The sequence below is a fragment of the Setaria italica genome, chromosome IV (assembly GCF_000263155.2).
Source record: "Setaria italica strain Yugu1 chromosome IV, Setaria_italica_v2.0, whole genome shotgun sequence".
NCBI classification, from domain to species: domain Eukaryota; kingdom Viridiplantae; phylum Streptophyta; class Magnoliopsida; order Poales; family Poaceae; genus Setaria; species Setaria italica.
This window is the reverse complement of record NC_028453.1, coordinates 28,264,347-28,281,063: the sequence shown is the minus strand read 5'-3', so window position 1 is coordinate 28,281,063 and position 16,717 is coordinate 28,264,347. Positions and strand designations below refer to the sequence as shown.

The 16,717-nt window shown below is 49.4% G+C and overlaps 1 protein-coding gene across 1 annotated transcript; it reads right to left on the bottom strand.

Moving 5' to 3' along the window:
• Window positions 1-12,704: 12,704 nt before the first annotated feature.
• On the bottom strand, window positions 12,705-15,727 carry LOC101779863 (calmodulin-binding receptor kinase CaMRLK). Its single transcript, XM_004965503.3, has 2 exons — window positions 14,243-15,727; window positions 12,705-13,824 (listed from the first exon to the last, which is right to left on the bottom strand). The coding sequence occupies exons 1-2, from the start codon at window positions 15,582-15,584 to the stop codon at window positions 13,157-13,159; spliced, it is 2,010 nt and encodes a 669-aa protein (XP_004965560.1). The 5' UTR covers window positions 15,585-15,727; the 3' UTR covers window positions 12,705-13,156.
• Window positions 15,728-16,717: the final 990 nt, after the last annotated feature.

The window sequence follows — 16,717 nt, the reverse complement described above, 5'->3', positions numbered from 1 at the left end:
AAATATGTTTATGTTTATTGTGAGAACTACGATTAGTTGTGAAAAACTATTTTCATTTGTGAGAGAACTATGTTTATTGTGACAATTATGATTCTTTGTTAACAAAACATGTACTATGTTATTTGCATTGAGTTTGCATGCATGGTTGCGGTCAATGTGTGCATTTTTAGTTGGAGTCCAAGGGTAGCATTCTCGAAAAAGAATACAATAGATTAGAAAATGGATTCAATTCGAAATTTCCAATTTTGTAATGGAAGTAACGAGTCCTTTTCCTTTAGGATCTCTCCCAAATAGTTTGAATTTTCCTACACGAACCTAAAATGATCGATCATACGAAAAGAAGAAGAATTTTGGAAGAAAAACTGCCACGCCACATGCGTACAAGTTTCAGTAGGTTTGGGGCTGTGGGCTGCCACGCTAGGTAGAGTGGCGCGGTAGGGGTGAGCTGCCGTGCCACACGCGTACAAGTTTCAGTAGGTTTCGGGGCGGGGGCTGCCGCACCAGGCGGAGTGGTGCGGCAGGGGTGAGCTGCCATGCCACACGTCTACAAGTTTCAGTAGGTTTTGGGCTGTGGGTGGGGGCTGTCGCGGCAGGCGGAGTGGCATGGCAGGGGTGAGCTGTTGCGCCACACGTCTACAAGTTTCAGTATGTTGCATGTGCTGGGGGCTGCCGCGCCTGTCTGCCTGGTGCGGCATCAGTGAGGTGCCGCGCCAAAACCGTCCAACTTTCAGTAGGTTTTCTGGGCTGCTGACTTCTGCCGACTCAACTGCCGTGGCGAGCACTTTCAATAGGTTTGCACAATCCGGCTGATGAAACTAAAATAGCCTTTTTTGTTGTGATTTTTCTGAAACTAGTTTGAATCATTTACCCTAGTATGCGGTAGCCGACCAGTACGAACATTTACGAAAAAGTACACGAAGCACAAGTATGTCACGAAGCAAACATATACCATTGTACGGACAGAAATGAAACTAACATCCAACTTAGTCTTTTACACACGTGATAGTTCCAACAGTCTTGCACACACAGATAGCATAAATTGCAATATAGTTATGCAGTATTGCACACCTAGTGCATCAGACTTGAGACATGCAACTTTCATTGACATGGCCGTCGCTGAACCGGAGGGCTAAAAGGATCTCTTGGGCGACACTCCCTCCTTGGATGCGTGGGCAGCACATTGACGCTACCAACATTGATGTGGTCCCAGGAATGATGTCGGTGTGGCATCCGGGTACAAGGTGCAGGTTCCTACGGAATAATTGGGCAAAAAGCATGCCGGTGTATGACACTTCGGGAATTGAACTTAACAATCCAAAATTGAATTTGGTGAAACTAGTGAATGTACCTGGCTGGACTCTCCATACGTCTGAGTCACAGGTGGAGCATCGATCATGCCGAAAATCTCCAATTCCTCACCATATGTAGGGTCATCATCCTCGGACTGGTTAGCTTCAGAATCCTTGCTTGCCTGAGGGGATGCAGGTGCCTTGCCTCGTGACCTCCTGCTAGGACCTGCAGAAGTGGATGGTGTTGCAGCCCTGGGGGGAGTCACCAGTGGAGTCCGACGTGATCCTGAAGAAGTACCCTGGCCATTGCCCCCGTGGTGCACATCTGTGGATGACATGCAGTTCATCCTCATGGTCATTCGCCTGCAGCTTTTCCGAACCCTCTGCAACATGTAAGCAGCATATATTCACGACTATGATATTGATAGGGTTACAAAGGTAGTACGGGCATCAGTGGAAATTAGGTTGGGCTTGTACCTCTACGAACTAACGAAGCACACCATCACCAGATCCGACTGCACGCTCCATGACCACGCCCGCCTCGTTTGCAATCCTTGCAAGCTGTTATCCATGTACGCATAGTTTTCATCTCAATAATGATCAATGTTACGATACTATGATTACAAACTAAAATCTTACTATGTAGTCGTGGAGAGGTGCACGCTCAGGCTAAGCTCATAGTGTGTCATCGTGTCGTACATGTCAGCTATGTCATCGGACGAGTCGGGCGGTGCATCCTGAATGGGCACATTACTCCAAGATGGTTTCACTTTAGTTCTCGTCGAAGCACAGTACCATCGTATGTACTCATTGTTTGGTCCTGCTCGCTAGTACGGCCCATCTTCAGGATCGTATCTTTGCCTATTCTCCCGCTGGATGAGGTACTGAGCATGCTTCACCCTCCAATAATTCTCCTTATACCTCTTCCTACGATCGATCCTGCATCACAAATTAGTGAAGTATTAGTATAACATGTTAGGTACATGTATCGAATGACCTCTAGTAGTTACTGATTCCTGCATACCTGTGCAGCTGCTGCGAAGTTGATAATTCCAAAGGAGGGCACGGTTGCATCCTCCCAAACTGCCACATCACCCAATGCGGCATATGGAACTCTACGACGTAGTACAAGATCATTGGAGTCATGCACCTCCACAACTCTCTGTCTCTATAGCACGTCAGTGAAAATACGATCTGGCTTAGCTGCTGACGGTCGTATGGTTTCCATTCAACCTTCAAAAATTTGTACGCAATACTTATTTCATATGTCATTATACGAATAGAGCTTAAAAAACTCTGGTGAGCAAATTACCTGGTGCTATGTGACAAGATCCAACTCATTTGTGTAGGCTCTGTAGCACCTATCAGGATTGCCACGAACGGGCTGCACATGCTTCCACACATGATAGAATGTGGGATGAGCATCGTTTCGATGCCATGGCTGCAATTGCAAGTAAGTCCAATTGGTCACATGATACAACAGTTTTGTGAACATTAAAGCAGAAAAGGGAATTCGCCGTTGTGACTTACATCGACGCGGAGATGGCAAGGTCGACCCACGGGCATTCGCTCCCAAAATCCAGATCTGCAGCATATAGGTGCACCCTCCAACATTTAAATCCCTCGCAGTGCGTCTGCAAGCCTCACATAGCTGCCTGTATAGCCAGGCGAGAACCGCTGAGCCCCAACTGTAAAGGGCTATGTTGTCCCAATGCTGACCCAAAATTGGGAGAACCATCCAAGACACCATGTTCCTGGCTGCATCAAGAAAGAGGAATGTTCTCACAAAGTACCATAGCCAAACACGAGCGTATCGCTGCACAACCTCGTCATTTGCTCCCTGCGAGCAAACGTTAAAGTGCTCCCTCAACCATGCGGAGCTCACACCGGAGGTCTTCTTGGAGTTGTCTCCGTCCTCTGGCTCTGGCGGCTTAATCCCAATATGCATTGCTACCATGTCACACCAATTCTCGTCCTGTATTATTCCCGTCACTGGATGCCCCTCCAGTGGAAGACCGAGTATCATAACAATGTCTTGCATCGTGATGGTCATCTCTCCGAATGGGAGGTGGAAAGTGTGAGTCTCCGGACGCCACTTGTCGACCATAGCTGTCAACAACGGTCCATCCATTGGAGGGACACCCACGACAACCTGAACCGCAATATCCAAAAATCCTACTCTCTACAGGTACTCCGCGTACCGCTCATCCCACCTAAGTGGTGAGTGCACTCTAGCCCTGAGTGGTTTCAAATCCTGCAAAACATTATAAGATTATTACTTACCTACAAGGAAATAGACATTGATGAAAAAGGTGGTTTCGAACAAAAATGAGAAGTCAATGCATTTGAGAATAAAGGGCTCATCAACTATACAAATAAAGTGCTACTAAAGTGGTAAGTAACACAAATATGATATAAATGATATTTTCAGTATGAAATTATTTACATTGTACACAACAAACTACAATGGTGTTTGTCATCACCGTTTTGTAGTTGAAACTTAATGTCAGCTGAGAATTACACAAGCAAATATTAAGGATAGTCTTAGCATCAATTTAAAAGAATTTCGTAACGACTATTTTTAAAATGCAATGAAAAAGTATGTTAAGCACTATTGCGACAAATTAGCAAGCATTGATAAGAACAGTTCATACTGAAATCTTGCAATTCTCATCCTAAGGTATAAATTCATCAGCATAAATTAGCAAGCATTGTTAAGACCTGATGTAGTACCTCATGTAGGTCGGCGAGGTGGTGGGTGCGGTGCTGGAAGTCGTACGCGGACTCAAGAAGCGAGTATGCTGGGGCCGCCATCCTAAAGAAACAACAAACAAGATCGTTAGTAAAAAGCTTCATTATATGATAAGTATAGTAACAATGATAATTTACTACTATAAAAAAAGATATAATGATAACCATGCAAAATACGAGCAACGCGCCTACCCTATTGTTCGAAGAACGCGGCCTATTACTGTTTTCCCTAGATTTCGTGGCCTTAGAATTTCTATTGCGGCATGTGCAATTCCTAATGATCTTGTGGCACTTCGAGCAACGATTTTTCGACTTGTCCACATCTAAATCACCAGTGCCATAATCTGCAGAAAGCCTCCCTTACTACACGTCCATGTCGCCTGTCAAATGCTTCTTCTACCTCCTTCCTACTTTATTTCTCATCAAATTGGGGTTAGGCACATACCCTACCCCTTCATATGTCGGCCATTGTGACAGATCAAGGTAAGGTTGAAAGCTTGATTCCCATATTCTGACAGTGTGCTCCCTAGAGTACAACGGTGACATGTACAAGGGACATTCATAGTTAAGACCTCTTGCCTTGCAAGTTGTAATGAAGTGTGAACATGGAAGGTGCAACAATTGAGGAATGTTGCAGGTGCACGAAACTTCGTTCAGATCCACTCTATAGTGTCAGCCTCCATGACTCTCACCCCCAACGTTAGTACTACTGCAACTTCTTATAGAATACACCATCCTTTATGGCCCGTACGGTTCTGCTAAGTGGTGCACGGATCTAAGCTCAGCCTATGATAGATATTCATCTGCAACCTTCCCAATTCTATGACCTTCATCCAACATTGCACGTGCCTTTTGCCATCGGTCCACAAAGTAGGCGTTGCATTTTTTGAATGAGTATTCAATAATTCCAGAGACGGGCCTACTTTGGAAGCCTTTGAAAATAGCGTTTAGTGATTCCGAGTAGTTCGTGGTCATAATACCCCAACGCATCCCTCCCTCATCGAAAGCCTGCGCCCATTTATCCTTATCCTTCATTTCACCCTTCAACCATTCTTTTGTGTCATCGTTCAAGTCATTCACTAGATCTTCTAACTTCTCACTAAATTCTCTCTCTATATGAACCTTGCATAAAGTATTCAATTTTCCAATCACTCGGTCGCTCTTCTACCGACGCGACATGTTGGCAGCAAAGTGCCTCATGTACCACTTATGCACAAGCGGTGGAAAACCATCCATGTGGTCCTTCGCACAATTTAGGAGCCCATGGTGCCTATCCAATATCATACACACTATCCGTGAAGGTCCAAGTATATGTCACCGAACAAGTTTCATAAACCATGACCAACTCCCATTATTCTCACTCTCGGCCAAGGCAAAAGCAAGAGGCACAAGCTACTGTTCTGGATCTACACCAACTGCCATCATTAATGTACCCTTATACTTTCCAGTCAAGAATGTACCGTCCACAAGTATCACAGGACGATAATGTTGAAATGCCTCACTACATTGAGAGAAGCACCAAAATACCCTTTGGAGTATATGCTTGAAAACTCCATTGTCAGGATGCATCATGCCACATGAGTCAATGAACCATTTAACCCCAAGATTGTAATAGGCTATAGCTATAAGTACCCTAGGAACCATGCCATACGACTCCTTCCAGTCCCCCCAAAGCAGGGCAACGGCGTGTTGCTTCGCCCGCCAAGCCTTTGAATACTTGAAACAGTAGCCACTAAAGGCGAAGATGGACTCCACAAGGGATGGCACCAATGTCTCGCTGTCTTTACGTTTAATGCCTAGGATACACCGTCCAAGGTACTTTGTTGTGCACTGGATGTGCACTCGCTTCGGCTGTGACGAACGACAAGTATGCGGTTGCACAACATTTGAAATTCTCCATTGTCCGATACACGCCAATGGCATCCTTGCTTGCACATCACATTGTACCTTAAGTTCTTGTTAGAGTGAACTACGCTAAAAGGTCTATGTAACCTCACTGTGTAATCAGCCAAGAAAAACTTCAGCTCCTCAAGACTATTGAACTTCATTCCCTTCTTAATCACTGAACTCTCACCAAAGGACATCCCTTCAGAATTCACCATACTAGATTCACATATGGCTTTGTGGACCATACTGATGTCCTTATCATTAGGAACGGATGGCAGTTCGACATCACGTTCTTTTAACAACCGCAACTCGTTCTGGGTGTAAGAAAAATAATCATCCATACAACCAATGCCTTCTAAATCATGCACGGTTGTGGTGCAAAACTGCGGTCCATCCTCTTCATATTCTACCTCCTCGTCCTCATTTTCATGCCCACCACTCTGAGATAGTGACTCCTCCTCTGCCTCGACACCTACTACCCCATCTTCCTCGAATTCACTATCTTCGGAACCCATAGAGATATTATCATCATCTATATTTGCTTCATCCCTCTCAAAAATGTTATTGGAAAAATCATCATTGGCAATAGCCAAGTCAAAAGCACATTCTGTTTCACCTAACATGTGATGCAACATTTATGACTCCTGGGTACTATTACGATTCACTACCGCCACTTCCTCCCTCAAGACAACATTTGGGCTAGGCATACGAACAATTTCAACTATAACCTCCAAACATGCAACATTTGCTTCGTGAACTACATCCTTATAGTGCTTCCAATTTGAATCGGATGCCAAGTTCATGAGAACATAATGAGCTCTAGCTTTCCCACAATCAAAACGACATCTCAAACTCATCTCATCCACTCTACATCCATACTTCCTCATTGCACGGTCAACTAAATCAGTAAAACTCGGAGGACCCTCGAAGAATTCAATTGACTCATCCATATTCTCTAACTCCCCATTTTATTTCACAATACCACCATCAAAAAATCGAACTAAACAATCCATCTACAAAATACAAACATTTCACCATGTCATATACACTACACATTGCACATATTTGACATATCAACTCGACACATTCCACATATTGGACAAATTGCAAATAAAAAAATATACATGTCATGTACACTACACAATTGGATGAATATATACCTAAACCGAAGCATTCAACAAGTTCTACACGTCAATATCGCGGGCAGAGACTCAATTGCGTCTGAACTACGCATCATCTAACACAAAATACCATTGCATTTCATTCAAAATTGAAATCATCAACATAACCCTAAGTCACCTAAACATCCTCCGATCTACCAAATGCAACGGTGAAACACGAGAAAAAGTAGGGGAATACACACGAAGTAGGGATCAATTTCCACAACTTTCCCCCACCGAAATCGCTGAATTTTGGATGGATTTGGGGGTGGGGCGGCGGGCGGCGGCGGCAAGAAGCTCGTATGGAAGTGTCTGGAGGAAGAAGAAAGGAGGAAGGGAGGAAGGAAGGTGCCGGCACGTGTGCGTAGGTGGGGCGCTACCGCGCTAGGTGGGCTGGTGCGTTAGCACTGCCGCGCCAGGTGGGCTGGCACGGCAAGCGCCCGCCCATGTCAGCGCCCAACTGGCGCTGCCCGTCGCCGCGCCAGCGTGGCAGGGATCCGCCGCGCTAGTGCATGTGGCGTGGTAGGGGCTGCCTGCCGCGCCTAGCGGCTTGGCACGGGCAAAAGGGTGCGGCTGAGGTTATTTTTAAAAATAAATTTAAAAAAAGGTTAAAAATAAAAAAGTTCTCCTATCCAAGGTCGTGGCGGAAGGCGTACGTGACGACACCGCTCCGTATGTGCCCACGTTGGGGGTTTAGCTGGAATAAAGGCTAGTGTGGCCGGTCACTATCCCCGGTTCTGCACAAAGCCGCTATGGTTTGGGGTGTGGTCATCCCATCAATAGTATGACGTTGAAGCGTGTGTCGCAGCAAAGCGCGGGTGTTTGGTTCTTTAATCCGAAAAGCGCGAGTGTTTGGTTCTTTAATCCGAACTAAAGTTCCTTCACATCGAATGTTTAGATACTAATTAGGAGTATTAAACATAAACTAATTACAAAACCAATTGCACAGATGAAGACTAATTTGCGAGACGAATCTATTAAGCCTAATTAGTCTGTGATTTGACAATGTGATGCTACAGTAAACATGTGCTAATCAAGAATTAATTAGGCTTAATAAATTCATCTCGCGAATTAGCCTCCATCTGTATAATTATTTTTATAATTAACTCATGTTTAGTCCTCCTAATTAGCCTCCGAAGATTTGACGTGACGTCAACCAGATTTTAGCTTAAGAATCTAAACACCTGACTGCCCGACCACTTGAGTTCGCCTCAGGTCCGACCGGCGCAGTTGTGCTGGAGGTTGGTCGGACTCCCAACTCGATGTTGGGAGTCGGATGGGGTTGTGGGCCCTATTGGGTTGGCTCTTCGCAGGGTTCCCGACCACTTGAGTTCGCCTCAGGTCCGACCGGCGCAGTTGTGCTGGAGGTTGGTCGGACTCCCAACTCGATGTTGGGAGTCGGATGGGGTTGTGGGCCCTATTGGGTTGGCTCTTCGCAGGGTTCCAGTCAAATTCGCTCCTCACTTGCTTGTCGTTCGGGCCCAAGTCCCCGAGCCCAAGTGCCGATGTATCCTGTCAAGTAATCTCCCCACCCACCCGTATGTAATGGGATAGGGACTTCGATGTTAGCGACCTATGCTCATGATACACCCGTCAACTAATTTCAGTTTTTTGGGGGGGACCCGAAAAGCGCATGTGTTGCGTTAGCGTTGGAAAAGTAAGGGAAAGGGAAAAAGGCGAAGAGGTAGAAGTTGGTTGATTTTGAACGATTAGATACCTGCTCGTCGCTATTTATCTTTTTCTTACACTAATTTTCCAACTAATAAAACACAAAATGAGACAATCCTAATCTTTTTCCCCATCCAACTAAGGAGTCAGGACGGCAAAAAAAATTAGGATTATCAGTTTGTATTTGTGGGCCACTATTCTTTTCCACATAATTAACACTGTCGATTAAGGTGACATCTATAGTTTCAAATTTTCAATTAATACCCAAACCCCTAAACTCGGTTTTTCCAATCGATTATGCATGGGCATTATCTTGACTACTCAAAAAAAGGGGAGGCATCCACTGGGAATCAACACTCAGCAGCTTCACCTGCGTAATAATGTAATCGCATGGCCGCAATCGAACATACATGCAGCGACCAGCGAGATGATGGTTTGTCGTTCTGTGCGTGCGCTGCATGCCTGTCACAAACTTTGGTTGCGCGCACGTTGGATTCTTCCGGGCAGCGGCCCATGCGCCGCGTGATGCGTGTGTGTACTAACGTATGGCTGTGGCTCCCGGCCGGCAACCAAGCTCGCCGAAGCAACTAGGCAAAGTTTACAGTCTACAGAGCGAGTCGGCCCGGGCGCGCGCAGCCACTGCGCGAACGTGTGGAAAAGAAGGTGCTGTGCGTGCATCATGCCAGTTTTGGAAATGCTCGAAGTGCCACGCATGCACCGAACTGGGATTTGTCGCGTGCGGCTCGTGACCTTCTTCTTTCTACGCATACGAATCGGGCTCGTGTCCCATCAGCCATCAGCCCAAAATTTTCACTTGAACTATATTATATAAAGGAAAAAGTCCATTTTTACCATTAAACTATCGTCTGAGTTTGATTTTGGTCATCCAACTCCAAAATTAGGAATCTTCGACCAACCAACTATCAAAATCATTCATGCCTGTTTTGAATTTTGGTTTTGCTGACTTGGACAACACGTGTGTTGAAAATATGCGTTTAAATCTAGCAGATATAAACACGAGGCATATTACGTAACCTAGTGCTACTGCTATGGAACCCAATTTGAGTTTCAAACAGACAGGTGTAACCCGCAACATACTCATGTAAACGATGTGTAAAAATAGTATAAGAAAAGCAAACGTAACCATATATAATATCATGTAACCCATGACTAGTAAGCATGAAATCTTTCTGCCCATGATGTAACTCTAACTGTAATAGATCCATTCTATGGACTTACATATCAGCGCTCCGTCCTCATGTAGACTCGGATGCAGGTTACTCGGTGCAGTGCAGATCGTCGATGAGGTAGCGCAGAATGTAGTTGATCGATTCGAGCGGTCGCATAGTTGCGCTGTCTAGAAACCTTATTGCTGCCCCCTCGTGCACGCTTCCCGACGGCGACGGCTCAGAGATACCGCTCACCTTCTCCTCGGTGCACGCCAAGAAGAAGATCCGACGAGATCCAGCAGCTTAGTACCACAGCACACTTCACCGGATGGAAAAAGGGAGAAGAGAAGGAATTCATGGGTCTCTCGCGTGTTTATTCATGGACATCTCTATGGCTCTTTATAGAGAATACGGCAGCCCTCTACTGACCGTTTCTGCTAAAAATCGCCCCACTAATTGGCAGTAGTAACTGCCTAGTTAACTTGGGATTAAGGCATTGGCTATATGTTTATCACCTCTAATGGCCATTGTCAAAAGATTACATGCAAATGGCAAAAAGGTTACACTAGTTGCTCGCTATGTCGCAAGTCACGCGGTTGGTTACACGAAAAGGAACGTGAATACGCGCGCGTGCGTTATGTAACCCAAGCCCCATTCTCTCTTTTAGTTACGTATTCAGAGAGGTGAGAAAGCCCTCTTATTTAAGTTGGCTTCCACCAACTCAAACTAGCAGTATGGGACTATTGAATGCCACTGCACTTTTGCTTTGGTATTTCATTAAATGAGCCTCTCCATTGGCCATTTTTCCAACAACGTGAAGGTGGAGCCCACATGTCAGCACCTTTTTATCTCTCCTCTCTCCTTTCTTCTCCCTATCCTACCCTTCTCCTCCTCCTCGCTCCCCATCCCGCACCCGCGCTACCGAGAGCTCGAGGCCGTCGCGGCCTTTGCGTCCCGCTTCTCCCCTGCCCGCCCTGCCAAGCCGGCATTCCCCGCCACCATTGCTGCACCTTCCTCGGCCATGAGCGGTGGCAGCACCGCCCACCATCCCCCGATCTTCTCCTCCCTCCTCCTCCTCCCGCGGCCCAACGCCACGGCCACCCCATTCGACACCACTGCCGTCGATGCCTTCGTCGCCACCTAGCCGTACCTCACCCACCTCTAGGCCCGCCCCGTCCCTGCCTCCGCTACATGCCCTTCTCCGCGTCATCGTCGCCGCTGGCTTCTACCTGCTCAGCCTCCATCTCCGTGCCCCGGGAGCAACTCCCCCACGACGGCGTTCGCGTCGTGGTGCTCCCCTGCAGCCTCACGGTGGGCTCCCACGTCACCGTTGTGCCCACCCTCGCCTCGCCCAGCCCAAGTACGACCTTGAGATCGCCGAGTGCAAGGACGGGGAGGTTTCCGTCATGGTGTCCCAATTCATGGTCGAGCTCCTCGACACAAAGGCCGTCGATGGGGAGGTGCCGCCGAGGATCCTCCACATCAACCCCAGGATCCACGGGGACTACAGCGGGGGGAGGGATAGAGAGAGAGATGACGGGGAGGAGAAGAAAGAAAAAGGAGAGATGAGAGAGAAAGGTGATGACATGTGGGTTCCACATCCATGTGTCATCTACGTCAGCGAAACCACACTTTTCAAAACAGGTGAATGGCTAAATATGAATGATTTTGATAGTTGGATGGTCAAAGATTCCTAATTTTCGAGTAGGATGACCAAAACTAAACTCAGACGATAGTTTAGTTTAATGGTTAAAAATGAATCTTGTCCAAATATTCGACCAATTTCTGCAGTAGAATATAATCAGTAGTTGCTCAACTAAACTAAACAGTCATGGTTACTGCTCTCGCTGCTGCCACATCGCGAGGAAAAGGAAGGGCCGGTACCAGCAGACCAGCGTTGCATGGAGCATGGAGCATGGAGCTGTAAGCTACACTCCCTCCATCTCAAATTGTAGATCGTTTTGGTATATCTAGATGTATAATCTATGAATTAAAAAAGATAAAATGATTTTCAATTGGAACGGAGCGAGCGGCACCAAGTGGGCTTGTTGGCTGACCCCAACTGTCCTCACTTCCCCGCAAGACGCTTCGGCGCAACCGGACAAGGGTCCTTTTTTGACCCTTGCTTGCGTGTGGCCTCCTAGTCCCACAACGAACCTAAAAGGCGCCCCGGCCGCAGCCAACCAACTAATCCCAGCGTCGAGCGAGCTCGAAAAGAGATGATGAGATGAGATCTCTCTTGACTGACTCGCACAGGAAGCCACACCAACAACCTCACATTCCCCTCCACTAACCCCTGTTTCCTTGCTCTTCTCTTTTCACTACTTTAGCAATATCCTCCCCCTCCTACTGCAGCTCCATGCTTGCAAAGCAAGTCTGAATGCACGCCACTGGGGCAGCTGCGTGTTTCGCCTGTCCTTCTGAAACTCATGAGAGCGCGCCACTAGCTCGTGTGATGCAGTGATTCAGCCACCGCGCACACGCTTGCAACTCATTGCACCGAAGTCGTCGAGTTCAAGTGTTGACTGAATGGAAGATGTGCAGCAACAGCAAGGTTCTTCTATGTCTCTTCGTTGTCAACTCAGTATGAACAATTTGCTTGGGCCAGGCAGTGGAATTGATGTTGCTTTTGGCGAAATATAAATGGGGAGGGCTCTTTCTCTTTTGAAAAGCGCAAAATTTTTTGCATGTCCATGTATCAAGAGAATAGCTTCATCCATAATGGTAGTTTTGAGGAAGAAGATTTTGCTAGGTTTGCTGGTCGGATATAAGGTGGAGGATATGCAATGCAATTAAAATTCACCGAACTGGTCTCCAGTGGAACAAAACAAATTTGAAGCCTTGGATTCTCTGCTCATAGCAAAGTCCCAAATCAGTTGGTTCTGTGTGCTTTGTCCAGCACATCTTGGTGGGCACAAAGCCTGCGCTACTCATTACTGTGCACTCTCTGCCCAGGCGGTTCGCGGCAGTCATCCACTCCACTGTCCACTCAGCCACTCAGGCACTGAGCCTGAGCGCTTGCGCAGCTTGCGCGACAGTGTGTGACCCATCGCATGGCGTCTAGCAATTTAATACCACGGCTGTTGCTGTTCGTTGCAAGCTTTGCAAACCAACTGCCCTTTTACCGGCGAGGAAAACTGTTACATGCACATCGTACAAACTACGAGGTCTGGCGCGCGATCCATGGATGTGATGGCTCCCGGCGTCAGCGTCGGCGTCCGCGCCGCCTCGATCACGCCGCCGACTGGCTCTGGGCGCCGGTCGGCGTGGCGGGCGCGGCGCGGATGTCCTTGAGCACCCCGACCACCTGCTGCATCGTCGGCCGCTTGTCCGGCGACGGCGCCGTGCAGAGGTACCCCACCCGCATGAGCTCCACCATCTCCCTCTCCGCCTCCGGCCCGGCGGTGGCCTCGTCGCGGACCCTGGGATCCACGATGTCCAGCGCCTTGCCGTCGCGGACGATCCCCCGCGCCCAGCTCACCGACGCCTCGTCCCACCCGGCCTGCCCCGTCACCAGCTCCAGCACCAGCGCGCCGAACGCGTGCACGTCGCCCTCGGCCGTTGCTGCCTCGCCGCCGCCGCCAGGCGGAGGGTGCCCGAAGTCCGAGATCCGGGGCTCCAGGTCGTCGCCGAGCAGGACGTTGGTGGGGACCAGGTGGCCGTGCGCCACCGGCCCCGACCCGGCCCAGCCCTGGTGCAGGAACGCCAGGCCCCGGGCGACGCCGAGCGCGATGCGGTGCCGGGTCGGCCAGTCGGAGATGGAGCGCCTGTCCTCCGCCGCCTCCCAGATGTCGCCGCTGCCCGTGTCGTCCATGTCCGGCCGCCCCGCTGGCAGCTCGTGCAGCCACCGGTGCAGGTCGCCCTTCTCCATGTACTCGTACAGTAGCAGCTTCTCCTTGCCTGCAGCACCAGCAATAAATGAAGTCATTCGAAATTCAAATTGGTATTTTTGAGCTGCAAGTTCATCTTTGCACCTAATCTAACTGCTCCAATTACGCGAGCCTCTCAATGACGCCCAAGTCAACAGTGCCTTTTGGCAAGAATGGATTGGATTTGCATGGCGGCTAGAATGCGTGCTAAAGTTGTGATACTGGTGTACACTTTTCCACACTTGCTTTGGCAGGTTCTACATTGGCGCTAGCAACTCAAACAAGAGTGGTTGATTTTATCAACTTGTATGAGATTATATTTTGAGAAAAACAACTCACTGAAAGTACTTTCGACCAAAGATTAGCAAGTCCTACTATCAAACAGCAGAAAACTGATCAGATTCATGAAAAGAAGTCCAAATAATTTTCCAAAATCGAAATGCGCTCACCTGCAATGCAGTAGCCAATGAGTGGAAGAATGTTGGGGTGCCGGAGCCGCGCGAGCTCCCGGAACGCGGTGGCCGCGGCCGCCGGGTCATCGTCGTCCTCGCCGAGCCCGGCCATGGCGCCCTCCACGACGCGCACGACGACGTGCAGGTCGCCGGGGAGCACAGCGCGGTACGCCGCGCCGCTGCGGCCGCCGCGCTCCGCGAGCTGCGACTCGCGGCCGAACCCGGACGTGGCCGCGGCCAGGTCGGCCAGCGTGAGCTGCATCAGCGGCCGCTCGAACAGCACCACCGGCGCCGCCGACGCGCCCTTGGTCGCCGCGACCACCACGTCCTCCTCCTCTCCCTCGTCGCCCTTCTCGCCCCACTGCGGCTTCTTCCTCTCCTCGTCGTCCTTGCCTCCGTTCCTCCTGCTCCTCAGCACGCCGCACGCCACGCACCCGACCAGGCAGAGCAGCATGGCCAGGGACGCCGCGCCGCTAATCACCGCTACCGCCACGACGCTCAGATGCCGCCGCCTCCTCGTCGTCTTCCTTTCCGTCGTTGCCGTCCTGCCGGAACCGTCCTCTTTACTTTTCCCGTGAGGAGGCGACGGCGATGGACGCCGCGGCGGCGCCGTTGCCGTCGAGTGCTCCGAGAACACCAGCGACGCATTGCCGGCGTGCACGAACGCCGAGTGGCCGAACTTCTTGACGGTGCCGGAGTCGACCACGCCGGAGAACCTGTTGTACGAGACGTTCAATGACCGCACCCCGCCGAGCGGCGGCAAGTCACCGGGGAACCTCCCCTGCATCGCGTTCCCGGACAGGTCGAGGCGCTCCACCCGCGCCAGCCGCCGCAACCCCGGCGGCACGGCCCGGATCCTGTTCGCCGACACGTCGAGCACGACGAGCCCCGAGAGCCCCTCCACGCCGTCGACGCCGGTGAAGCGGTTGCGGGACGCGTTGAGCGACAGGAGCCGCGGGTTGCGCTCCACCCTGAGCGCGCCGCCGAGCTGGTTGCGGGAGACGTTGACGGAGCGGAGCGACGGCGCGCGCCAGAACCGGCCCGGGATGGCGCCCTGGAGCGCGTTCCCGGAGAGGTCGAGCGCGGCGAGCGCGGACAGGTTGGCCAGCGCCGCCCACGACACGGGGCCCGTGAGGTTCCGCGACGGCAGGCGCAGCTCCCGGACGGGCTGGCATGAGTTCACGCTGCTGGGCGGCCGGAAGTTGCGCACGTGCCGGAACGCGGCGGCGATGGTGGCCGCGTCATCGCGGCCAGGGCAAGATGAGGTGGTGGCAGAGGCGGGAAGCGAGGCGGCCAAGATGGCCAGGAGGAGGAGGATGGGGTGGACGTGGGGTGGCATCGGAGGAGCGCGACGTGTTGAGCTGCGCGTCAGGGAGGGGATGAGAGCTGGGGTGGCATTGAAGGTTGGAGTACGGACGGAAGTGGGGATGGGAATGGAATAGTGCAGCTACGCAAGTGAGGAAGGGTGAGATGGTTTAATACTGGCTGCACTTCACATTGCGCATTGAAAATCCTTTTGTGTGCTTCAAACATGGAAGCGAGGAGTTGTTGGTTTCCCATTGTAGGGGAGTAGTCAGGGGTCAGGGTATCAGATGGTTCTGGTGTTCCTACTTGTCTGGTGTTTTTCTTTCGGTTTACTAGCATCACTAATGAGATCTCTAAAGTTTGGATAATAATGGCATGCGGTATCTAATGGACGTTTGTGGATCCAACCGTGTAATAGAACCGTGTCATGGTGTGGTAGAGGAGTACTAATAGGTGGTTACTTTTACGGTTATCCTCTTACATGGAAATCATTTTTTTCATGCGCTGGAGTGCTCGAACAATCCAAAATTACAAGATTTTCAACCGAATTAGTCAAAGTCAAGGCCAAATTTCTTCATGAACTCACCATGGTTATAAATAGAGCGAAAAAGAATTACTTAAGCTTGGCGACTTATCTTAGTCCCATTCTTTGGTTTCGTTTCATTCTTATTATGAACTTTATTGTTTTATAAACTGCACTCTAAATACATATATTAAGTTATGAACCAGTAGGCTTCACCTGCCTGTTCCAATAAAAAAAACTAGGAGCTCTCTATGAATTACTAGAGAGATCTCATTCTCTGCATTATTTTTTAATTAAAATCTAGGATAGCTTTAGAGAGAGGTTGTATGAGCCAGGGCATGTGTGCGTGCGTGTGTATGAGAGAGAGAGTGAGCGAGCGAGGGGGGAGGCTTTTGTAGGATCAACTCAATATGAGAGAGAGAGGCTTTTGTAGGATCAGCTAAATATCAAAATGTACTGTATTCATGGAGAAGCATGTTTTGTAAGTTTTTTTTTATCTTATATAGTGGATAATAAATTTCAACAAAAGTATATTATAGGGACCCATCTTCGGCTACCGCGTAGCTTAATTAGTTTTCTCTTCCCTTTTTCGATCTAAAGTGAGTAATGATGTTCCTCTTTACACAAACGGCTATCTTTGCCAC

Coding starts and splice junctions, on each gene's coding strand:
- LOC101779863 (XM_004965503.3), bottom strand. CDS start 15,584: ATGCCACCCCACGTCCACCCCATCCTCCTCCTCCTGGCCATCTTGGCC. Junction 13,825..14,242: donor CATTGGCTACTGCATTGCAG/GTGAGCGCATTT, acceptor CTGGTGCTGCAG/GCAAGGAGAAGCTGCTACTG.